The following is a 22,760-nucleotide window of genomic DNA, read 5'->3' as shown; positions in this document are numbered from 1 at the left end:
TGTTATCAAACTTTTTTTTTCTTTAGTTACAATAAAAACTATCACATTTCTAATTTCTCTCATTAATCTCTTCCTCCTCACTACATCTTTATCACTTATATGATTTTCCCTACCCTCTCTCTCAGTTTCTGAATTTAATTATTCTCTGACTTCCACCTTTACATACACACATACATTGTTACATTGGTATAGTACTTTTTCTATATGGTACAAACTGCTTTATATGTAAACAGCTGTTCTGTATCAGACATGATAAACTTACAATATACAAACACACAAAAATAGCAGTGTGAATTATTATATGATACGACTGTAATATATGAAATCTTAAATGCTTGCAGAACAGTAAGTTGAATGAATTATTCCCTAATGAAGGGGGTAATGAATCCAAAAGTTATGGGGCAATGTACGAGAAAGAGGGATCCCTAGCCCTTTTGTGGGTCTTTGGAATGACTTAGGGAAATTTGCTTACAAGATCTTAGGTGGTATATACATGAAAAGATATGGAGTAGTTCATTAATTGGGGCCTCTTTATGAATTAATTTAAAACTGATGGTTCATTATATGTCATATATCTTTATCTTTATGTATCACTGCTCTAATTTTCACTGATCTTCCCCTAACATCACTTCTATTTCATATGCTCCTCTTTCTTTCATCCTTCAACCACTGAAGGTTTAATGTCACTTTTTTTATCCTGCAGTTTACTCCCTCCATCATCTCAAGTGGCTCTACTCACCACAGTCCGTCTCATCACTCATATCATCACACTCGTTGGACTCATCACATCTCCACGTCATGGGGATGCAGGCAATGTTCCCCGAGACACAGGTAAACTCCTTAGGGCTGCAGGTAGGTGGTTCAACACACGTCCGCTCATCACTATCCAGGACAAGATCAAGTGGGCAGGAGCACCGGCCGGTTCCATCCTCACGGATGATGCAAAGGTGGGAGCAGCCATTGTTATCAATCAGGCAAGGATGGTCATCTGTTGAGGGAGAAAGAGAAAAATAACAAACTCAAATTAAATTCCACGTAGGAAACACCTGTACCATGACTTGACCCTTACAACAATCCCATTCAATAGATTTACCTGTCATCTGATTAATATAATGCATGCTGCCTCATGCAACACACAATAACTAGGAGGAATACCTCATGTCCTTGTTACTTGTAGCTTTCCACAGTGACAGCTCTGTTGTTATGTTACCATATTCTGTACATTGGTCATTGTACATTGATGTGACAAGAATTGATACTGACATGTCTCCTAACTGGAATACACCATCTTGACAATTTGCATACAGACACATACTCAGTAGATTTTAGGGTTTACGGTGACTATCTGATATTCAATGGTTGATAGTACTTTCACTAAGAATAACTAGCTATCAAATGAAGAAGCAATGAACAATTTGTTGTTATGGAAAGTACTACCACTTTCACAGCTCTCATTCTCTCGATTCCAAGCTTCTTCAGTTAATATTTACCAATGAGGTTGCCATCAACAGCCAGAATGTCAGTCAGACCATTAATTGCACTCCGAATGCGTGAGGGACGCTGGCCGGTCAGTTTGTCTACCCGTTTGATGACCATGGCCTTCCGTTCTACCCAGTAGAGGAAGTCACCCATGACTGTCAGTCCCACAGGATTGGCAAGGTCAACAATCAGCTCTCGTAGGTCCATGCCTGCAGACACAAAAGAAGACACAAATCAAAATTAGGCTTGTTTTTCAAGGATCAGCATATGAACAACAGCAAGGTAATTATGATCCATGCATATATCTCATACTTTAACTAGAAATATCGCTATGGTGACTGGTATGCATCTGCCTTAATGCATGGCTCTCCAAATAGGTCTGTAGTACAATGTCTTGACAATGTGTGATGAGTTTCACATAATTGGCAAAAAATTAAATGATATTTTTGTCAAAAATGTGTAAGTGTTTATTTTATCTTGAACTAGGTTTCATCTAGATGGATGGCTAAATTGTTTGAGAGAGAACAAGTATTCCGCAATTTGAGCATTTTCACTTGACCTTGACCCTTGCCCTTTGACCCCACTGCCCACAATTCTCCAAATAATCACTAACTGATAACATCCATTTTCATGGCAATACTTTGAGCTATTTTCAAAATACGGGAAGTAAATTGTGACATATTAAAACTTTCACTTGACCTTTGACCCCATGGCTAAAATCTTCCCCTACAGAATCATTGTGTAGTAATGCATGTATTTTTCTAGTTTGACTAAGTTTATGCACTGAGTAATCTCTAACGTATGGAGAAAAAGTGTAATTTCAGCAATAAATGGTAGAATTTTAGCATTCTAACCTGACCTTTGATGCTTGACCCCCAAATTTCCAAGAGATTATCAGGCAGTATATGCATATGTACTACGTTTCATGAAAATACCATGAGCCATTTCTAAGATATGGAGAAAAAGTGAAATCTTGAAAGGGTGAAACTGAATCACACTCAGCTGATATATGAAAAGCAACAAATACACAAATATATACTCCCCTCACCAAAGCAGATAATACCAGCATATAGTGACATAAAACACTCATGGCCTCACAGTACTGGATTAGCACTGCTACAACAAGACTTCAAAATAGACGCTTAATCCCGGGCATTAGTTCTCAGTCTCACCTGTGATAGTGGTACTGATGATCTTTCCTTCCAGTTCCTGACTGACCCAGAAGATACGCTCACTGCGATGATCACCCGTCAGAGCCTGTAAACGGCCAAGGCCCTTACTGACGATGACCATGTTGTCAGTGCCATCGAGAGCAGCACGCTCAATCTTGGGTGCATCGCGGTGATTGGTCCAAAACATCAGCCTGTTGGAGGTGACAGGGGTTTGCAAAGAGACCACACAAATACCTTTATTGGTGAGAAGTCTTGAAACCTACGATGACACTATTCATGCATACAAAAAAAAACCTATCAAAACTGACATTTGTTCTGTTTTCTGATACCTATTCGGATTGTTTTTCCATATTTTTCGACAAATTTTCAGTTTCATTTCTAAACCAGGTTTGCGCAATCAATATTCTGTAACGTACAATACAGACTGGCCTGTGCCAGCTTGCCATCAGCTTTGTGCTGCTTTTGAAATTTGTGACTTGTGAATTATTTCTTACCCTTTCTCAGGCATCAGCGCAAGGAGGCGGGGCTTCTGCAAGCGGTCACTGATGACCACACCCACTTTGGTGCCATCAAGACGTGTGACGTTGATTGTGCTCTGGTTGGCACAGGTCCAAAAGAGAAGGCGGCTGTAGGGGTCAATAGCCATGTCCATGGGTTCAAAAGAAGATGGTCCCCTTGGGTTGGTGATGAATGGCAATGGCTGCAATGGGTGACACAACAATTAGAGTATGCTATTTGACACATCTCACTCATCTTTAACACTGGTAGTAACCACTTACACATCATATCACTGAATATAGTGACATTTTCATCAAAAACTTAGTTTTCTATAACTTGTAGATTTGTATTTGTATTTGCACTTGTATTCACTTCAGCACAGGAATGAAAAAAAAAAATTGCTTTCTGCTAAAAAGCTGGTTTTCAGCAAGTCAATACAAGTTACATATAAAAATTCACAAAGTAAATGCAAAAGTAATAAACACTGCGAAGAGGAATAATACAGTACATATACAACAAAGTATATCAAAATTGTCATCAACAAAGAGAGAGAGAGAGAGAGAGAGAAGATACAGCAGTGGTACATAATGCCATATGGCAACTAGAGACAAATATAGGGTCAGTGTTACTAGTATTACGACCATAAAATATAATTAGTTTACAATTTGAGTCTTTACTGAAGTTTCAGTGAGTCTACTTCAGGTTGAGAAACCACACATTGCAAAAAAGCATGACAAAGAGAACAATCACATATCAGACTCTGACACAAACACAGAAAGGAAACCAAATTTGGAGCAAACTCACTGCAACACCGTTGTCATAGGCCCGTTTGATGTCATTGGATGGACGGTCAATCCAATAGACACGCTTCTCATCAAAGTCATACGCAATGCGACGAATGTTGCGCACAGTGTGGATGGGGAGGACGATATCAGGGTGCTCTGGTATCCAGCGGCTGATGGACGTCCGCACACTGAACAGGAGAAATGACTCTGGGGCTGGAGGTAGCAGAACATGAATGAGAACAGTAGGATGATAACATCTCAATCTCCAGTACGAACAAACCTATACAAAACAAAACAAACTTGTCACATACAAAAGTGGCATTAATAATGTCATCATGAATAGCATCATGAGAAATTTTTTACTCATGTTTGCCAAGGAGACAATATTAAGGGTACTTACGTGAACATGTTACATTGTCTGAGTTAAGTGTGTAGTGGGTGCTACAGCCACACACATAGTCCCAGTCATTGCTTGTTACGTTGGGTCTAGACAAGCAGAGCTGCTCACATCCCCCGTTGTTCACTGCACAGGGATTCCAGCCTAGGGAGGGATACAAGAGCAATGCATTCATTCACATTGAAGAGTAGAATATGTTCACAACTGTACACAAAATTTGAACAAGCTATTGAATTTACTTCCACAGAATTTCTAAGTCTAATCTAATAATTTCCAAAGAAGTGAAAATTGCCAAATGTTTGGTGGTTTTAAGGTCATTAGTCACATATTTGTCAAGACATACAGGTTAATATTAATCCACTCAATGTTTTTTGTTGGTGCTACCATCATCTATATGACAGATATTTTTCATGATGGCATCTTACCAGATTGTCGAGAGGAATGAAAGACCAAGATGTCCATGACATCAGTCAGTCCCCCTTGGATCCTAGTTCTATTGGCACCACTGGTCTTATTGCAGCGTTCAATGGTTTTAGATGACCAATCAGACCAGTACACAAAGTCTCGGAACTGGGTGACCCCAAACGGGTATGGGAGCTCATCGGAGATCAGCCGTCGATGATCTTGACCTGCGAAGACATTTGATAAATATATGCAGTCCAGTATTTGTACAACAGATCCAGCATCATTAAAATGCAGAAGTAACAAAGCAATGGCTACTAGTAAGAAATAACTGGTCATTTCCTTCCATTAAAGAACAAGGAAAAGTAGAAATTACGTGGTGCGTAATATATGTCCCCGCCGGAAGTAGCATTTAGTAGCAAAATGTACAATATAGGTAAAAAGATCAAGGTCAAAGGTCAAAGAAGTCAAAGGTCAAAATTCTATGTAGAAGTTTTGAAGCCCTCACCTAGTGCCATCACCAAAGCAAACGGAATCGAAATTGGGTTAGAAATGGCGGAGTAGCATTTTGTAGCCAATGTATAATATAGGTAAAAAATAAAGGTCAAAGGTCAAAGAAGTCAAAGGTCAAAATTCTGTGTAGAAGTTTTGAGGCCCTCACCTAGTGCCATCACATAAAGCAAACGGAATCGAAATCGGGTTAGAAATGGCGAAGGAGTAGCATTTGGTAGCAAAATGTACAATACAGGTCAAAAATCAAGGTCAGAGGTCAAAGAAGTCAAAGGTCAAAATTCTGTGTAGAAGTTTTGAAGCCCTCACCTAGTGCCATCACTTAAAGCAAACGGAATCGAAATCGGGTTAGAAATGGCGAAGTAGTAGCATTTTGTAGGCAATGTACAATACAGGTCAAAAATCAAGGTCAAAGGTCAAAGAAGTCAAAGGTCAAAATTCTGTGTAGAAGTTTTGAAGCCCTTACCTAGTGCCATCATATAAAGCAAACGGAATCAAAATCAGGTTAGAAATGGCGAAGGAGTAGCATTTTGAAGCAAAATGTACAATATAGGTCAAAGGTCAAGGTCAAAGGTCACAACTGAAATTCTGTATAGAAGTTTCAAAGCTCCCATGTAGTGCTATCATATAAAGCAAACAGAATCAAAATCGGGTTAGAAATGGCGAAGGAGTAGCATTTTGAACATTTTGATCACACACGGACGCACGGACGGACAGACGGACAGACGGACAGACGTACACACGGACACACACACGTACCGAGCCCGTTTCATAGTCCCCTGCTCGAACTCGTTCGGCAGGGACAAAAATAGAGTATGACTAAATTGAATAACACTGCCACTAATTAATCATTTTGAAACACTTCCAATATCAAGGGCACTGTGAATCTACAGATGCTATAAAATAGATTTTTTTTTTCTAAAAAAACATTTCCAGGAAGACAATATCTTAGATGATTTTACTGACATCAATACCATCATAATGAGATTTTCCACTGTCATTTACTTTACATGAATTTTTAGTTGCTTGGTTTTTGTTTTGTTTTTTTTTTCATTCTTTTTTTTTTTTTTTGGGGGGGGGGGGGGGGCTGATCTTATCTTACTGTACCAAAGCAACAAACACAACTACCTCTTGCAGCTGTATTCAGAGAGTTTGATCTGATTGGCTGTCACTTGTACATTGTAAAAGATCAAGTTGACAGTCATATCAGACAAGTGACTCACCAATCATATTGGTTGATTCCACTCCTTTGGTGTCAAATGATGCCCAGTACAAGCGCCGATCCTCATAGTCAATGGTGAGACCAGTCGCTCTGCCACCCCGGAATATGATCTCTCTGTTTGAGCCATCCATGTAGGCTCTCTCAATGTATGCATCCCTTTCCCATTCACACCAGTACAGGTACCTACAATGTACATTACAACATGACAAAGATTTAACCAGTACAGGCACCTACATTGCAACATGATAAAGATTTTTATCTCTAGAGATATGTTAGGAAACATATCTGGAGAAATATTAGAGAAGCATTCGAATTGTTGGAAGCCAAAGGGTGGTGGGTCAAAGACACCTCCTGTATGTCATATTTCAATCTTTGGTCCACATTTGTACGCAGATACTTCTCTAAATTTTGATGTTTCATTTGGAGAAGTCATAGTATAAAGAACATTTTTTTATATTGTCGCCCTTTCTCTACCCATGCCACTCACTGTAGTACTATTCTGGATCAAGGGTGTTGTTAATGTTATTGGTATTTCAATTAGAAAAAAACCTGAACACAATCTAAATGATATCTCAAACGTACAAGACGCAGTAATATAGAAAATTCACGATGCTAAAAACTGAACGAGAATCCAATTTCAAAGAACGATATAATCTTTTTTTTTTTTATTATATGCTTTGGTTCTGGTTCTCAACCGTATTATGTGATTTCAAGACACTGTTCAACCTTGTAACCTTACTGACTCCTTCCTAGAAACACAAGATCAATCCTGAATCTCTTGAAATCAACAAGATAATATCACTCTTGACAATGCACCTCTCCTGCTGAAGTCTTCCTTACCCTTCTGTTGGATCAAGTGCCAGAGACCGTGGACTGTGAATATTCTTCCACACAATTACACGACGGGACGAGCCATCCAGACGGGCGACCTCAATACGACCTCGCCGTACATCAGCGAAGTATATGTTGTGGGCAAGCCAGTCGACTGCAAGGCCTTCTGGCATCTCTAGACCAAACTCGATGACATCCTCACGGTGAGTCCCATTCATAAAGGCTCTACTAATTTTCTGCAAAAAAAAAAAAAACAAGAGAGGTTGACAGAACATCACTATCAATGAAAAATCCCTATGGCAGTCTGTGGGCAGATATACACTACAAAATAACACAGCAAACCAAAATACAAAGATATAGATATATAGACAAACATACAAAGATTTTATTCCCTTTCTCCATGAAACATGAGCCTACACAATATTCTTACTGAAGATTTCAATATTACCCTATTGAGACAATGTGCTAGCACATAACAGAATTACAATTTAAACAAAAACAAAACAAAACTTGCATATGACCTGGTCTGAAAATCTGCTTCAGTTTCTTCTGCATAAAGTCATCAGTACCACATCGACAAATAGCCTTGCACATCTTATTAACTCTACCCAGTAAAAATAGGTTTAAGCTAGTGCTTACCCCAACTTTAGAGTCTGACCAGTAGATACGATTATCCAGGATGTCAAAGTCCAGTGCAGTGGCCTGTTCAATGCCACTAAGTGGGATCTCCACATCCTTGAAGGTCGTCTCCAAAGAGATGCGTCGGATGTCATCTTTCATGAGGAAGAGGAGGAAGGCTTCTGGCACAATGCATGTGTGTCCATCAGCCAGGAGCTCTAGGCCCATAGGACAGGAGCACACAGGTCCACGCGGGCAGTACAGGCACAGATGGCTGCAGCCACCATTGTTGACACCACATGGATTAGTACCTGTAGGATCAGCGAAGGTCAAATGTCAAAGATTAACATTTGCTAGATCTGACTCACCCTCGAAAATTACATCAATGTTGCCTCAACCAATACATACATCATACATCTTTCTTTGATATATGAAGGACAATACGGTGCCCTGACTGTCCCATATCACCAAAGATAACCAAACATCTAGGAACTAACCTGAATACAAAATCATGGGATACATCATTGACATTCATACCATGTGCAAGTTAAGTATCATTAGGTATGATACCATAGAAACTTTTAATAATTTCATTAAATAAACAGGCAATGCATAACACATGTCTGGAGCCAGGTGTTAACCCTAAAACAATAATGCCTGCAGCATCCTTCAGGGCAGAGGCATGATATTCTGATGGCACAAATGAGAGACACTAGAAAATCAAATTTGAATGAGTCTGACAAAGTACCAAACAGAGCATTAATCTATCTTCTTCAACAAGTGCAGCAAAATATTGTGATATCAGTGCTTCCTTTGCATTGATTGGCAGGAATCATACTGGCATAAAGGAAAAATGATGATCTTACCATGTTACTTTGGGACATTGTAAGGTACTCAATGATTGGCAAACATAGACTAAGACAGAACAAAAATTATGTCATACTTTTTTTTTAAAGATAAAGGAAGTGTTAATATGACAGTATAACTTTGAAAAGCAATGTAGATGGATCACTGTTCAGGTGGGACATTAGTATTCTTTCTCATTCACATAAACAAGCAGTACTTCCATATCACTACACCCTGGTTTAAGGCAAGGAGGTTAATCTACTCCCATTGGAGAACTGAATGGGTGGGAAGAAACTGTTACCATACCTGGTAGCTGTGTCATGCTGACAGCTTTCAGTCCCATCAGCTCAGACAGACTCTCAATGATTAGCTCCCTGTTCTCACCCGTGTGCTTGTCCACACGCTCTATTGTCCGTTTCTGCCAGTCTGTCCAGTAGATATAATCACCTGGAAGCACAACCCCAAACACACAAAACAACAAGCAGATGGCATCTGAATATAAACTTGCTAAACTTCAAATTCAACTCTAGCAGCTCTGGAACTTGTTTTCCTAAATTAAAAGAAATCAAACGTTTTGTATCTACTCCAATATTTCCTCTAAATTTCAATTACTATTACTTAAAGAGGCAGAAACTGGTGTCACAGTTGAATGTATGAACCTTTGAGAAGAGCACACAGCTTAATCTGAGGTTGTTGTCCTTGCCAAGAGGACAAGATGCAGTAACACAGGTCCTACACCTACTGGTCCTACTTACTGGTCCTATCCACTGGTCCTATCCACTGGTCCTATCCACTGGTCCTACCTACTGGTCCTACCCCTGGTCCTACCTACTGGTCCTATCCACTGGTCCTACCTACTGGTCCTATCCACTAGTCCTACCCACTGGTCCTACCTACTGGTCTTACTTACTGATCCTACTTACTGGTCCTACCTACTGGTCCTACCCACTGGTCCTACCTACTGGTCCTACCCCTGGTCCTACCCACTGGTCCTACCTACTGGTCCTCCCCCTGGTCCTACCTACTGGTCCTATCCCTGGTCCTACCAACTGGTCCTACCCACTGGTCCTATCCACTGGTCCTACCTACTGGTCCTACCCGCTGGTCCTACCTACTGGTCCTACCCACTGGTCCTACCTACTGGTCCTACCCCTGGTCCTACCCGCTGGTCCTACCTACTGGTCCTACCCACTGGTCCTACCTATAAGCAAGAAATGTACATGATCAAGCAGTAATATGGGAATAACAGTTTAAATTCATTGACACTGTTGTCGACAATGAACAAATTAAAACAATTGCATCCTTTCCTGAGAACAACTTGCTAACTCTAGATAAAAGAAGACATTCATCTAAACTAGAATGTGAACAACATGACATTTCTCTCATGTTCCTCCAACTTAAAAAAGCACACTTTGCTACATCAGTTACTATATGAGGGACCAAATGAGCCATCTGACACAAATCAGGAACACTTCAACTCCTGACTTACCAAGCAAACTGAACCCAAATATGTGGGGGATTTCTTGGTCGACAATAACCCTCCGGTTCGAGCCATCTGCGTCGATAACCTCAATCCTGTCCTCTGACCCATCCCCCCAGTAGATCTTCTGCTCAGCATAGTCAATGGCTATGCCGTTTGGCCACATGAGGGAGGTGTTCACAAGAACTGTACGGTTTGTGCCATCGAGGTTAGCCCTCTCAATCTTTGACTCAATGCCCCAGTCTGTCCAGTACATATAACTGTCAAAGTAAAACATTGAGAAGTGTGGATTAATCTGGGCATTTATTCATTCCACTATAAAACACATAGTTTCATTAAACTGACACAAATGAAATTCTGGAAGGGGAGAGGATGGGGCAGGGGGTCAGAAAGAAGAAAAAGTTCCATGCAGAATATTTTGAAGCTTGATACAAGTATGTCTTCTTGGTTACCACATATGAACAGCAATTTGAATTATCAACACTTTCCAGGAGGGGCTGCAGGAAGTGCATTCTACACCATTTGCCGTTTATTGCCGTTTTCTTATGCACGAGGCTCCCATGACAACAGATTTGATGATTGCTGCTCTGTATAAAGTCATCATATGATACTACAAAATTACATGCTCATAGGCACATACAGTTTTGCATGAGTCAATATTCACTACACAATATAAAACAGTGAGTTCATCTCATGTGACAGCAGCATCTGTTCCATCTTGAATGATCTGTACAACATAAGTACTGTAGGAGCTTTAGGAATTTGAATGAATTTTTCTGTATATAAATCAGGCCACCACACGAAGGAGCCATCCACAAGAAGAACTGTGAGATCATCTCCTAACTGAGAGGTAGAGGGAAAACGTACTAGTTTGTGTCATCACTAACACTTACCCTTTAGCTGGATCAACAGCAATGTCTCTTGGTTCATCTAAGACCTCAGCTATCAGCATCTTGCGTGATGTGCCATTCAGCCGGGAGACCTCTATGCGGTCTGTACCCGTGTCAGTCCAGTAGAGATTGCGTGCCACCCAGTCGACAGCAATACCATCAGGATGGACGATATCACCCTGGATAACATACTCACTCTCTGTAAAGTTTTTACAAAGAAACATACGTCAACTGACAAGGGATATGACAGCATCTGCACTTTATAGAATACTTTGCTATACTTTCTATCCCACCACTATGTTACATGATCCATACTGGCATATACTTTTGTTTGAAGTCTCTGGGCAAGAGCTTCTACAACAAAGCCATTTAGTTTATTCAAGCCAAATTTAATAGTATCTGTGCATACACATAGGCAGGCATTATGCAAGATGGCTACAAAATTGTACATAATTATTTCTCTAATCCTGAGGGGAAACTAAGGACGCAAGTAGTTACCTCCTCACATCTTTACCAAAGCCTTTTTCTCACTAGGTTTTCTAGACCCTTTTCATTAGCCTGGAACCATCCTTTGCCATGGATTTCATCGGCCTTTTCCTCACTTGTATTCTTGGTCTCCAATGAACTGTAAAACAGAGGCTAATAAATTGCTTCTTTTCTCACTTGCAATGTTTTAACCCCATACTATACATTGAGTAGTGGATATTCATGGGACAAGCCTTAAGTAAAGCAGACATGACACGATGCTTTTAACAAACCAAGTGCTAGCTGACCTAGTCAGGTGAGAAAGGAAATGAAAATTCATGAGGACTGTAAAATCTCACACTCATTAACATCAGGGTCTCATTTTCTGTTATTCTTGGCATACTCAACCTCACCTTTTATTGCTAAGAAATGCGACTGCCAATACTAACCCTTCCAAATTGCATTACTAGAAAGTCCTGAACAATGGGCAGGTTGGCCAACTTTCCATAACAGCCCATGAGAAGAGAAAAATACGGATAGCCTTAAGCCGAGAATTGACAAGGCAAAGGCATTTTCTTTTTCTTCTTAAGGAGAAGTGAGCAGCTTAAAAACAACACAGTGAATCACTATTTATGACAGCTGACCTGATCCATCCAACTTTGCTCTCCGTATTGCCTGCACCACATCATCCGTCCAGTAGATGTAACCCTCAACAGGGTCATAGTCTATAGCGATGGCATGTTCAATGTCCTCAAGTGGGAGCTTGATGTCAGTGTAGTCGGGCGTGTCCAGGGATATCCTCCTGATATCCTTACGACGCGCCAGCAGCAGCAGCTCCTGGGGGCCTGGACATAGCAGGGGCAAAATTGAAACAGATACTTGATAAGGAGGACACAAGAAGTGACAACAACACAAACTGTGATAACAAATATATAATAATGGTCATCTTCATGATGGAAATGATAATGATGGCAATGACAATGGTGATGATATTTTACCTGCATCATCATGGCTTGTATCATTATAATCATAATTATTGAGGAATCCTCTACAAAGTAGTTTTGTCTCTTGGTGCTTGAATAGAAAAAAAAAATTCCAAATACACATAATGCTTTTTCACAATAGAGTTTGCAAAAATACAATAGGCAAGAAAGTCACGATATGATAATGGCAAATGTAAAATGGGTGGATATAAGTTTGTAACATCTCAATAATCCATAAATATGCTTGTAAATACTTCATAGACAAAGACAAAAGTCACCTAATGTCCAATTTTGCTTGATATTGATACTGCTGAAAATGAGCACAACTCGATTTCAATCAAAACATTTTGAGGAGACTAATACATGTATATTGCTGAAAGGTATACCTGCATCTTATTACAATATAATTGTTTCATGGCAACAACAGCCTAATTTTCATTGAAAAACTTACATCAAACTGCCAGTCTGAGCATTTGGCTAAAACATCAACTAAACATTGTATCCCAAGGTGAAAACCACAGAATGCCATAACTACAAGAGTACTTGATTGAAATGTCAATACCATGGGCTTTGGCAATGCTTCAGAAAACAAAATGATTGAACTAAATTAAGAGCTGAAAAAAGCAAATTGGAAATAAAAGATCATAAGGCCAATCCTCTGGAATTTCAAGGACATCACAATATCCCTGAATTTAAACTGTCATTTCAAATTACTTTGTGTTCAACTCATCACATACTGTTTCAGGGTGCATCATACATGCTACAATTCCTAATAAAACTGTCAGAATATTAATTACACAATTCACTGAGCCCCATGGAAATTCATAAATTTTATCTTTTGATATAAATCATTGGATCTCCCTTCATATCCAGTCTCAACCCCGTTACAAAATGACAATGAGGGTGACTACAATATCAATATCATCATCATCATCATAATCACCATAATCATTATGTTGTAAAGTCATGACATTACAATCATCAGGTATCTACAGGCTGTAATTATCTGACTGTCTGATAATGAAAATGGTACTCTGAAGTAAAACACTACCTTCACGCCAAATTCTCTATCCTATTCAGTAAAGCTTGGGGTTTGAAGTGCCACGAAGCAGATAAATTTTGCCCCATATTATACTCAGGAACATGTAATTAATCAAATCAATCTGGGCATACACCTACAGTGTACACGTATGCAGGTCTGTAAGCATATACATCGTTATAACTTATGAGCTGATGTAGAGATACCTATTAAAGATAAGCTCATATCATTGGAGCACATGAAAGCTTGCTGGAAATACATATTAAATGTAGAAGTAGTGCATCGCCCAATAGAAGCATTATTCATGTCTTTGTGGAATGCCTCTTTAAAAAAAAAAAAAAAAAAAAAAAAAAAAAAAAAACCTCTCCATTAAGAATTATTCAAAGATTGCCAATTAATTCTTTTATCACCTTCAAAGCTACATGATTTTATAAAAGAAAAGACTGACTTACACTAAGCCATTTACACATGATACTGTACATTACAGATAAGAACTTTTGGTAATGGCTTGTTGTATGCTCACAATCAGAACATTGTATACAATATGTAAATCTAGACTTTGATTAAAATAGTGTTGTACAATGTATGTTATGATGCAGACAAAGAGCTGTTAGCATTTGGACCCTACATTGTGCACAGACCACAAATCTAAAGAGATCCTTGGATAATGGCATAGCAAACTTATGTAATATCCCCCCCCCCCCCCCATAGGGATACAGGGGCAACACACGGACACACAGTGATCTCTTTGATCAAAGAGGTTCATGTACATTGTACTGCACTCTTAAGTTTTTAGATCACTCTTGTTTTGTGAATAATTCAACAAAGCACATTGTATTGTCAATACTACTTACTGAAAATCAATTCTTTTTAGTTAAGACAGGAAATGAAAACTTTAAAAGACAGAAACAGAGGGTTTTCCAGGCAAATCAAAGAAATGTGATGACTCTGGAATGCTTCCACTCATGAGCAAAACACAGAGACGAGCATCAAATCTCAAGACTTATTTCCTCTGATTAATCAAAACACATCTGTACTATACTTGCTCATATACGCAGATTTACGTAAAATTTTTTCCACAATATGTGCACAATTTTTTATATGCATTACTCATCATATGCCTTGCTGTCTTTCATTGCATCTTAGATTACAGAGTACATTCACCATAACCCACCTAGATAGAAAAGAGAGGAACAAGATACATTCAGATCACATCATGCGATACATACAAATTTGAAAAGAAGATTCAATTGTGTCGCTTTCAATTAGCATCAATTCATAACACAAGGCAAAGTTACCCAGAAGCTTGGTTGTGATTTATGTTATCTCGTTAGGACTTAATGTACGCAGCAGTCACAAACCAACAATGGCTTTAAAATGCATTTTCTCATTTTCATGATATTCTTACCCCTCCTTTCTTCTCAGATGGCTACATGGAGTCCATGATTTTTCTCCCTTTGCTTCATTTTCTCTCTTTGTAAACATGATTGCAAGTAGTCTTCCATATCACTTTGCCAGGCCTCTTTTTCTCTTTTCTCAAATTCCTTTCTTTTAGTGTCACTTTTCTTTTTCCTACTTTCTGCCCCTTTATTTTTCTCTTATTGTTTCAAATTCAGATTAGCCTTAGTCTCCTCTTTTTCCTCGATTTGCACACTCACCCCTCCCTCCCTCCCCCCCCCCCAACACACACATTCTTTTTCTATCATGCTCTCCATCTATACTCATCATATGCATCTATTGGGGGCCCACCATATGTTTGCCTAATAACTCCATAAAATCACTTTGCTTTGTAAGTTGTCCATGATGCAAACTGTAATTATCTTAATACCAAAATCAGCATACCAAATATACTCACAGATGTAATAGAAGCATTACATGCTATTTCTTTCCTTCTTCTTTTTTTTCAAGTACTGCCTCCGGGATGCTTTGAAACTTGTCTTTCTACAAAAACTGACATGTGACAAGTCTGTTGAATTTCATACAACTGTAAAACCAGAAATTTTTGCATGTATGAAACTCTTAAGAATTTCTTGAACCAAGATTCACACAAGGTTTTCTCTACACAATTCATTATTCAAAAGCCAGTACAAGACTGTACACCATACAAGTATGTAAGTTGACTTGTACGATGCTGTAACATTTAGACCTAGCATGTAATCAAATATGATTGCAAGTGCACTTCCAAACTTAATGTAACTGTATTTAGTAGGCTTCAAATCAAATACTGGTCTTCTCTGATAATGTCATATTTCATTTATCAAAAGCCCCCAAATACGGGGTACTACAAAGTTCTACAGGTACTGAGTACCTGGTACAGCTGTACTCATAATTTTTTATCATGGTCGGCAAATCACAAAAGTTTCATGCCGCAAAAAAGGCCATCAGCTCAAATTCGCGGAAGTTTCATGAGACGAACGTATCTGTTACAATCTGTTACAATCGTTACAATATATTCAAGTTGTCTTCAATATGTGAGAGCAACAGAATGGTAGAGGTTTATAAAAAATCAGACCTAAAATAAGTAACTTATGATGTCACAAAATACCATGCCTCTGTGATTCTATGGAACTTGCCGCAACCACATATTATGTAAATTGGAGCAGGTAATATTATCATCAAGCTAACTAAGTCTCCTACTGACCTATATTCAAATCCTTCACCTTCTCACCTTTTTCTTTAACATAAAATAAAGAATTGGTGTTACTGGACTACTGAAGTTTTGTAATATAAACTTTGCAACAATGACTCAAAAGGGGTGGTAGTTACAAAACTATGGGAAAAATATAATTTGAATGTGTTTGTGTACATTATGTCAATGGGTTGTCACAAATGTACACACTAGTAGTTATGTACATGTATGATGTACCGTATGCATGGTTGTTATAATATGTATACAGGTTGACCAGATTAATGGAGAACTTTCTATTTGGTATAGATACAGTACATACAGGTTGACCAGATTAGTGGAGAACTTTCTATTTGGTATAGTTACAGTACATGCTTGTGACAGAAAATACATTATAGCTCACTCAATCTAGAATGATCTCTCACCCAATCTAGAATGTTCTAGGAAGTGCTTACATATTTGGCTGAGTGATGGGAAACATACACTGTGTTTGTAGCCCAATGTGATTGGTACGGGTAGTTATAAACAGGCAGTCAGGGTTTTGGAAATCTCTTGAAGTCACATGTATGTGCAAGCAGGTAGAAGTATGTAGCCCCAGGTTGGAGCAAATTACAGATCATTCCAGAAGGGGTGAATGGACCTATGTAAGCCATAGAAATTCTGAAGCAGGCAGAGTACCAAGCACCTCTGCTCTGAGAGTTACGTCACTTCTGGCTCTGAAGCGACTTGTCATAGCCAGTCCTGTGTTACCAACTGACCTGCTATATTTGTAGAGATAAGGTCTGGGAGACATTTTGCCTGCAGAGAATTGATTCGCCTACATTGGGGATAGACTCCATTTTCATGTCAATGGACATTGCTTCATCAAAGCTGTGACGGGCTGGATTCTTAGCTGGATATTATTGGCTGAATCATCATTCACGCATCGACTGGACACAGTCGTCACAACGTTTGGATTCTGCATGTATCGCTGCGGACTTATACCCTAGATTACTGTAACCTGCGCCTCTGGATTTACGTTGGAGGAATCATTCATCGGTGCATCAAGGATCATTCATCTGTGCATCGAACATCGTCTTTGGACATTTCCAGGGGATTACATGGACCTTGTGATTTAAGATTTGGCTGTAATGCATGTAAGTTATCACACTCTCATTGTGCTAATATATATGTATATAATTGTTATATTGATCATTGTCTGTACCCACAATATCACTGTTAATAAACCACCTGAACATTAGTTGATTGTTTCTTTTGTGCGATCATTCTCAGAGTGATCTTGGTCGTAACAGGGTAGAGTAGGAGGTAACGTCATTATCTTTTGAAATTTGTAGGTACAGTTGCAATCAATGTCACTACTCCATTATGAAAAAAAAAAATTATTAAAAATCTGAATCGTAACAGTTTTGCAAGGTTTAATATAAGATCGCGAAGCCTACACGATCTTTTGTTATCCATCCACACTGGCAGCCAAACTTCTCCGTCTCTGGATCGAGAAGTTTAAGACATTAGGGTGCATGCGCAAGGAAGAAGATAGAGTACACAATCTGATGGCTAGTGATTGTAACGTAACAATGAACACCTGCACATTACAGTGGCCAAGCACTTCGGAAGCACAGCCAGCAAACAGGTGGTGGACTGGTCACGTGACAAACTTCACAAGGTTTCAATTTCTAGCGTTTATACTGGCAAAAGATCAAGAAGCTTGGCGGGAGAGAGGGAAATATCCTTAGTTTGAGTGGGAAGTTTCGTGAGAAGTTTCATGGGAAATTTGCAGTCACACTGGCAAAACTTTGAGATCTTAACCCGTTGAGGACAGTTTAATTTTGCTACGACACGCATTTCCCATAGACACTTGCCCGAGTATACTCGGGACTCATCCTCAACAGGTTAAAGACTGCGATCTTAAACTTCTTGATCTTTTGCCAGTGTGACTGTGGCTAATAATTGATGAAGTTTGAAGGTTTCAAAAGTGTTCTAATAGTTTATTTGTGATTTACATTGTATAGTGTAGGCCTATATCATATCTTCTAGATGAGTAAGTTATACATCCTTCCAACTCCCTTTAAAACACAAAAACAAGAACAGAAGACAACCTACCACATCAACCATTAAAAAAAGAAAGAAGAGAAAACAATGTGAATCACATAATGCTGTCTACTTCACTACGGCTGCAGGCTACGAATAGACAGTATTGGGAACAGGACAGGCAGAGTTTTGTCTGTTTCTGGGTAGTAGACACGGTTTCTGCACCCATCAATCAAAAGGGATGCTGGAGCAACAACAGCACAAAAGTGAAGGAGAGATGACAATAGAAGCAAACAGAGAACAAAAGGTGCAGGGTCAGAGGGTCAGGTTACAGAGTGCAAAGGAGGGGTGGTGGGGAGCAGCAGGCAGGGGGATACAGAGAGCAAACAGCACAGTCTGACAAGAGCCTTGTGACCTGCACAAACTCTCTTCATGAGGGTAAAGTGGGAAGGGGAAGCCCATCTGTCATTTCCTCTGTATAAAAGGTATTTCCCTTCATGCAGGAACTGGAGGCATGTCAGATAAATCAACACAGGAATAGTAATGTTTCCCCAAAGCCCATTTTCCTCCTCTTTCTCCCTGACTCCTCTCTATGTTCACAGTTCCTTTAACCAATCATCACCACAGTCAGCATAATGTTGACTTTCTTTTGTGATTCTGAATGAGAGATTATTGATGTTTTCTTGACAAGGTGAAGAGAGACTAACTTTTCTTGACATAGCTCCCACCTCCCTCGAGTCAAGGCATTTGTTCAAAAAGCCACATTACATCTTGTCCAGGTTTCCTCTCATTTCACATTGGTCTCAAAGAACATAAGAGTACACATACAATGTATGTTCGCATGCTCATTTTTCAATACAAGTTGCTATGGAACTGCACGAATGATAATCATAACTAATATATTTTCCACATCGAAATGAAAGCGATTTAAATACTGTTGACTACAACAAATCACCCCCCCCCCCCTCCCGCAATCACTGCATTCTCACACAGGTATGCACCAAGTGAAGTTATATGAGGAAAGTGACATTCCTTTAAATTTCATGACCTTGAATTTTGACTTTGAAACAAATGTTCATTTATCTTTGATAATGAATTCCGCTAAATTATTTTTGCCATATGATATTCTATCTATAGTTGTGGTGAGAAAATAACATTTTAAGCCATAGTAAGGTATATTTACTATGTTGTACTATAGGCCTATTTATATGCATGTTGTCTGCCAGATACACAGACCACATAAAACCAAATCCAGGTAGCTAAATCCCCCATAATCTCACCACTTAACTTCTGATGTTTAAAAGCATGGTGTTGACAAAATGAGAATTTCTCCTTGTTTGATTGGGGGGGGGGGGGGTGAGTAGACAGACAATCACATTCTACTATACAATGTGCAATAAAACTGATGGGCTTGAAAATAGTTAATACATAAACACAAATAAAAAAAGCTTGAAAATAAACTTGCGGGGGAAAAAACTATGGATCTCCTGACTATTTGCAGTCAGTAAATAATTACACTGACAATAATTTGTCCTCCTCCTGTATGATTGGTATTGTACGATTTCAACAAACTTGTAATTGATGGATGATCAGGGGTGAACAAGTTGATAAACAAGGCATACAGATATCGTAAGCAGTTCAAAAGAAATAACAAAAATGTAATCTCTTTTTCTTTTCTTTTTTTGTGAGAAAAAGAAAGAGAGAAGGAAGAGAGGGAGAAAGAAAAGTGGCTTTATGGAAGCAGCCAACCATACTGGAACCCAATGCTCAGCTTCCTTTGTTGCACCTGTCTACATGATGGATAGGGTTCATATTCTCAAACAATTGTACCCGTCTTCTCATCACTCCTGTCTTCACAATACAGAAGCAAAACCCAAGAGGCAGGACCTAAGTACATTATAAAATTTGCTCTGCATTGCAAAAGATTTTTTTTTCTTGAGGCTACATGAACAATTCAACTATAATGTCACGAGGCCTAATCAACACTTCAATAATAACGCTGCAAGCATATCACACTTGGTAACTGGAACATAATTTTTTTAGTTACTGGTAATGATAGCACATGGACATGTGGATACCATATCTTTGTGAAATATACTGGGTAGCTTGTAAGTAAGGGTAAACTTGGGCAATGTTCACAAATTTCATCTCCCGACAACTTTCAGCACCACTCTTGTACATACAATTGTACTGGTACAGATATGATTATTATGCCCAATGTTGTGAGGAACAAAACATTCTGGCAAATAGATGATGAATTCCAAACTAAATGCTCCATAGTAAAATGTACAATGTATGCTCACTTTTCATGTTTCCCCCACTCCTGAGTGATTCATGTTATGACCTAATGAACAGATTGTAAATACCTACCACTCAAGGGCAGATGAAAATTTGACTATACACATTTTACTGGTCTCAAATACTGACTGAAAAGGAGAAAAAACAGTGTACACACAAAAACAGAGTAGCACCCTTCATGAGATATGCTTTCATCCATTTAAAATTTGTCAATATAAAATAGGAAAGGAGGGGAGAAGGAAGAGTGGTGGAAATACATGGAACAGTATGTATACTAAAAGACAACATCAATAATGTCAATTCTATTTTGCTTATTGGTTTTTAACTTACATGTACTGTACTGTCTCACTGATAAATATTTTTGAGCCATTTTGGGCTCGTATCAATCCTGTCATTTAGAATTAATTAATCACGCAAGATTTCTCCATGTCCTTCTTCACAGGATGCGTGATTATATTAGACCATGTAATTCTGCAATGAAGGAATGTTAGTAGAGTAGTAAAGCCTGCTAGCCCACTTGCTTATGGCACAGGCCTACTATACAAACAGGAGGGCACCTAACAGTATGTTTCCTGGATTTTTTTCTCTTTTTGGGGTGTCAAATAGTCTTCATGAGATTAAATATCAACTATGAAATAAATGATTGGAGTAATTAATAATCGCAGCATTGTCTTTTAGACTACAGATTTGCATTAAACCATGATCTAGTAAATCTGAATACAATTTGCATAACAATAAACATGTATATAATGATCTAATCTTACTATAGCATACCAGTACATCAAATTACAGCTCATAATACTTGTAGGTTATTCTACATATGGCAAGGATATATGGACAATTTTAATTTTTTTCCTCTCTTTCAATACATGTGGTGCTTGCTGTTTGCCTTTGGACCCACAGGGTATATTTCACAATTTGATTGTAAATTGAGAGTTGTGATCCTAAGAATTTGGAGTTCACTAAATTTTAAAATGCGATCAGCTCATTTCATCTTGAGGCCCCAATGAGGGCCTGCCCATGGAAGCTGCTATCTCTTTTCAGGCAGACAAAATTCAGAATCTATTATGACTCTGGAAGCAAAGGGCAGAACAATTCTCCAAGCCAGTTCTAACAGAAGGAGAGATAAATTAATGTACAACTATCTTGTAGACATTGCAATACAAAAATAAGTCATTCCACCCAAACAAAAGGAGGGAAAATGAGGGTACACAGAATACCCACCTGCATCTTTTAGCTTCCTCTAATGACACAGGCATAGAAGAGGTAAGTAGAAGAAAAAGTCTATACCTTTTCTGAATTCATGGGAACAAATGGTTTCTCATTATTTTTCCACTTGATTTATGAAGTCATTTATCATGCTTAGGGACTAGGCTATTCACTAGGTGCAGCAGCTTTTCTAGGCTTTCTGGCAATTTAAGGCTCATCACAACCGACTCCACTACCCCCCACCCTCGCCCAAACAAATCCTTCCTCTTTGGAATAAAGAGAAGAACTGAATTCTTTCTTTCTCAATCTCCCTCCCCCATCATTCTAAGGCACATAGAAGAAGTAAATGCTCTCCCTCTCTCTCAGCCTATCCTCTTTCTCCCTCCCTCCCAAATCATTCTACCTCAAAACACAGCGATCTGAAGTCATTCTTTCTTTCTCAATCTACCTCCCCTAGCATTTCATCTAAGAACACAAAGAAGAATTGAATTCTCTTCCTTTCTCTTTGACTTTCCCTCATCATCATCCCTTTCCATCCAGCCCCCCCCCCCCCACCCCCAAAAATCCTTCACCCTTCAATAAAGTCAAGAACTAAACTCTGTTTTCTTTCTCTCACTATCTCCACCATCTTTTCCTCCCCCCCCCCCCCAAAAAAAAAAAAAGAAAAAAGAAAGAAAGAAAAAACCCTTCTTCCTTGGAGAAAAGAAGTAAATTTTTCTCTACTGTCTACCCACCAACAGGTTAACATACATGTATTCTTCAAAGCCATGGAAGAATTGAATTTCTTCTTTCCTGCCAAACCCTTCCCCACACACTTGGACCTTGAAGCAAGGATAGGCGCTGATGTCCTTGTGCCTCATGCTGCCCTGCCCCATCTTCAGCATTCAGTTTTATGGCATCACATTGAAAGGAAGTTAGAAATGTAAAAGTAAACTGGAAATGTCGCTATGGCGACTGGTATGCCTCTGCCATAATGCATGGT

The 22,760-nt window shown here is 38.9% G+C and overlaps 1 protein-coding gene across 1 annotated transcript in view; it reads right to left on the bottom strand.

Moving 5' to 3' along the window:
• LOC139731025 (low-density lipoprotein receptor-related protein 6-like) overlaps nucleotides 1-22,760 on the bottom strand; it is a 105,571-nt gene that overhangs the window by 7,892 nt on the left and 74,919 nt on the right. The window contains exons 6-19 of the mRNA XM_071641908.1: nucleotides 12,240-12,440; nucleotides 11,134-11,329; nucleotides 10,250-10,500; nucleotides 9,067-9,207; nucleotides 7,936-8,225; nucleotides 7,306-7,532; nucleotides 6,467-6,648; nucleotides 4,757-4,960; nucleotides 4,335-4,475; nucleotides 3,954-4,147; nucleotides 3,146-3,351; nucleotides 2,652-2,842; nucleotides 1,491-1,688; nucleotides 740-988 (exon numbers count right to left, since the gene is read on the bottom strand). Coding sequence (XP_071498009.1) covers nucleotides 740-988; nucleotides 1,491-1,688; nucleotides 2,652-2,842; nucleotides 3,146-3,351; nucleotides 3,954-4,147; nucleotides 4,335-4,475; nucleotides 4,757-4,960; nucleotides 6,467-6,648; nucleotides 7,306-7,532; nucleotides 7,936-8,225; nucleotides 9,067-9,207; nucleotides 10,250-10,500; nucleotides 11,134-11,329; nucleotides 12,240-12,440 — 2,871 coding nt within the window. The remainder of the gene's footprint in view (nucleotides 1-739; nucleotides 989-1,490; nucleotides 1,689-2,651; nucleotides 2,843-3,145; nucleotides 3,352-3,953; nucleotides 4,148-4,334; nucleotides 4,476-4,756; nucleotides 4,961-6,466; nucleotides 6,649-7,305; nucleotides 7,533-7,935; nucleotides 8,226-9,066; nucleotides 9,208-10,249; nucleotides 10,501-11,133; nucleotides 11,330-12,239; nucleotides 12,441-22,760) is intronic.

The sequence above is a fragment of the Diadema antillarum genome, unplaced genomic scaffold (genome assembly GCF_040938485.1).
Source record: "Diadema antillarum isolate AM-2024a unplaced genomic scaffold, OU_Dant_1.0 seq00000348_RagTag, whole genome shotgun sequence".
Lineage (NCBI taxonomy): Eukaryota > Metazoa > Echinodermata > Echinoidea > Diadematoida > Diadematidae > Diadema > Diadema antillarum.
Note: the sequence above shows the minus strand (reverse complement) of the source record. Positions and strands in the feature narration are given on the sequence as shown.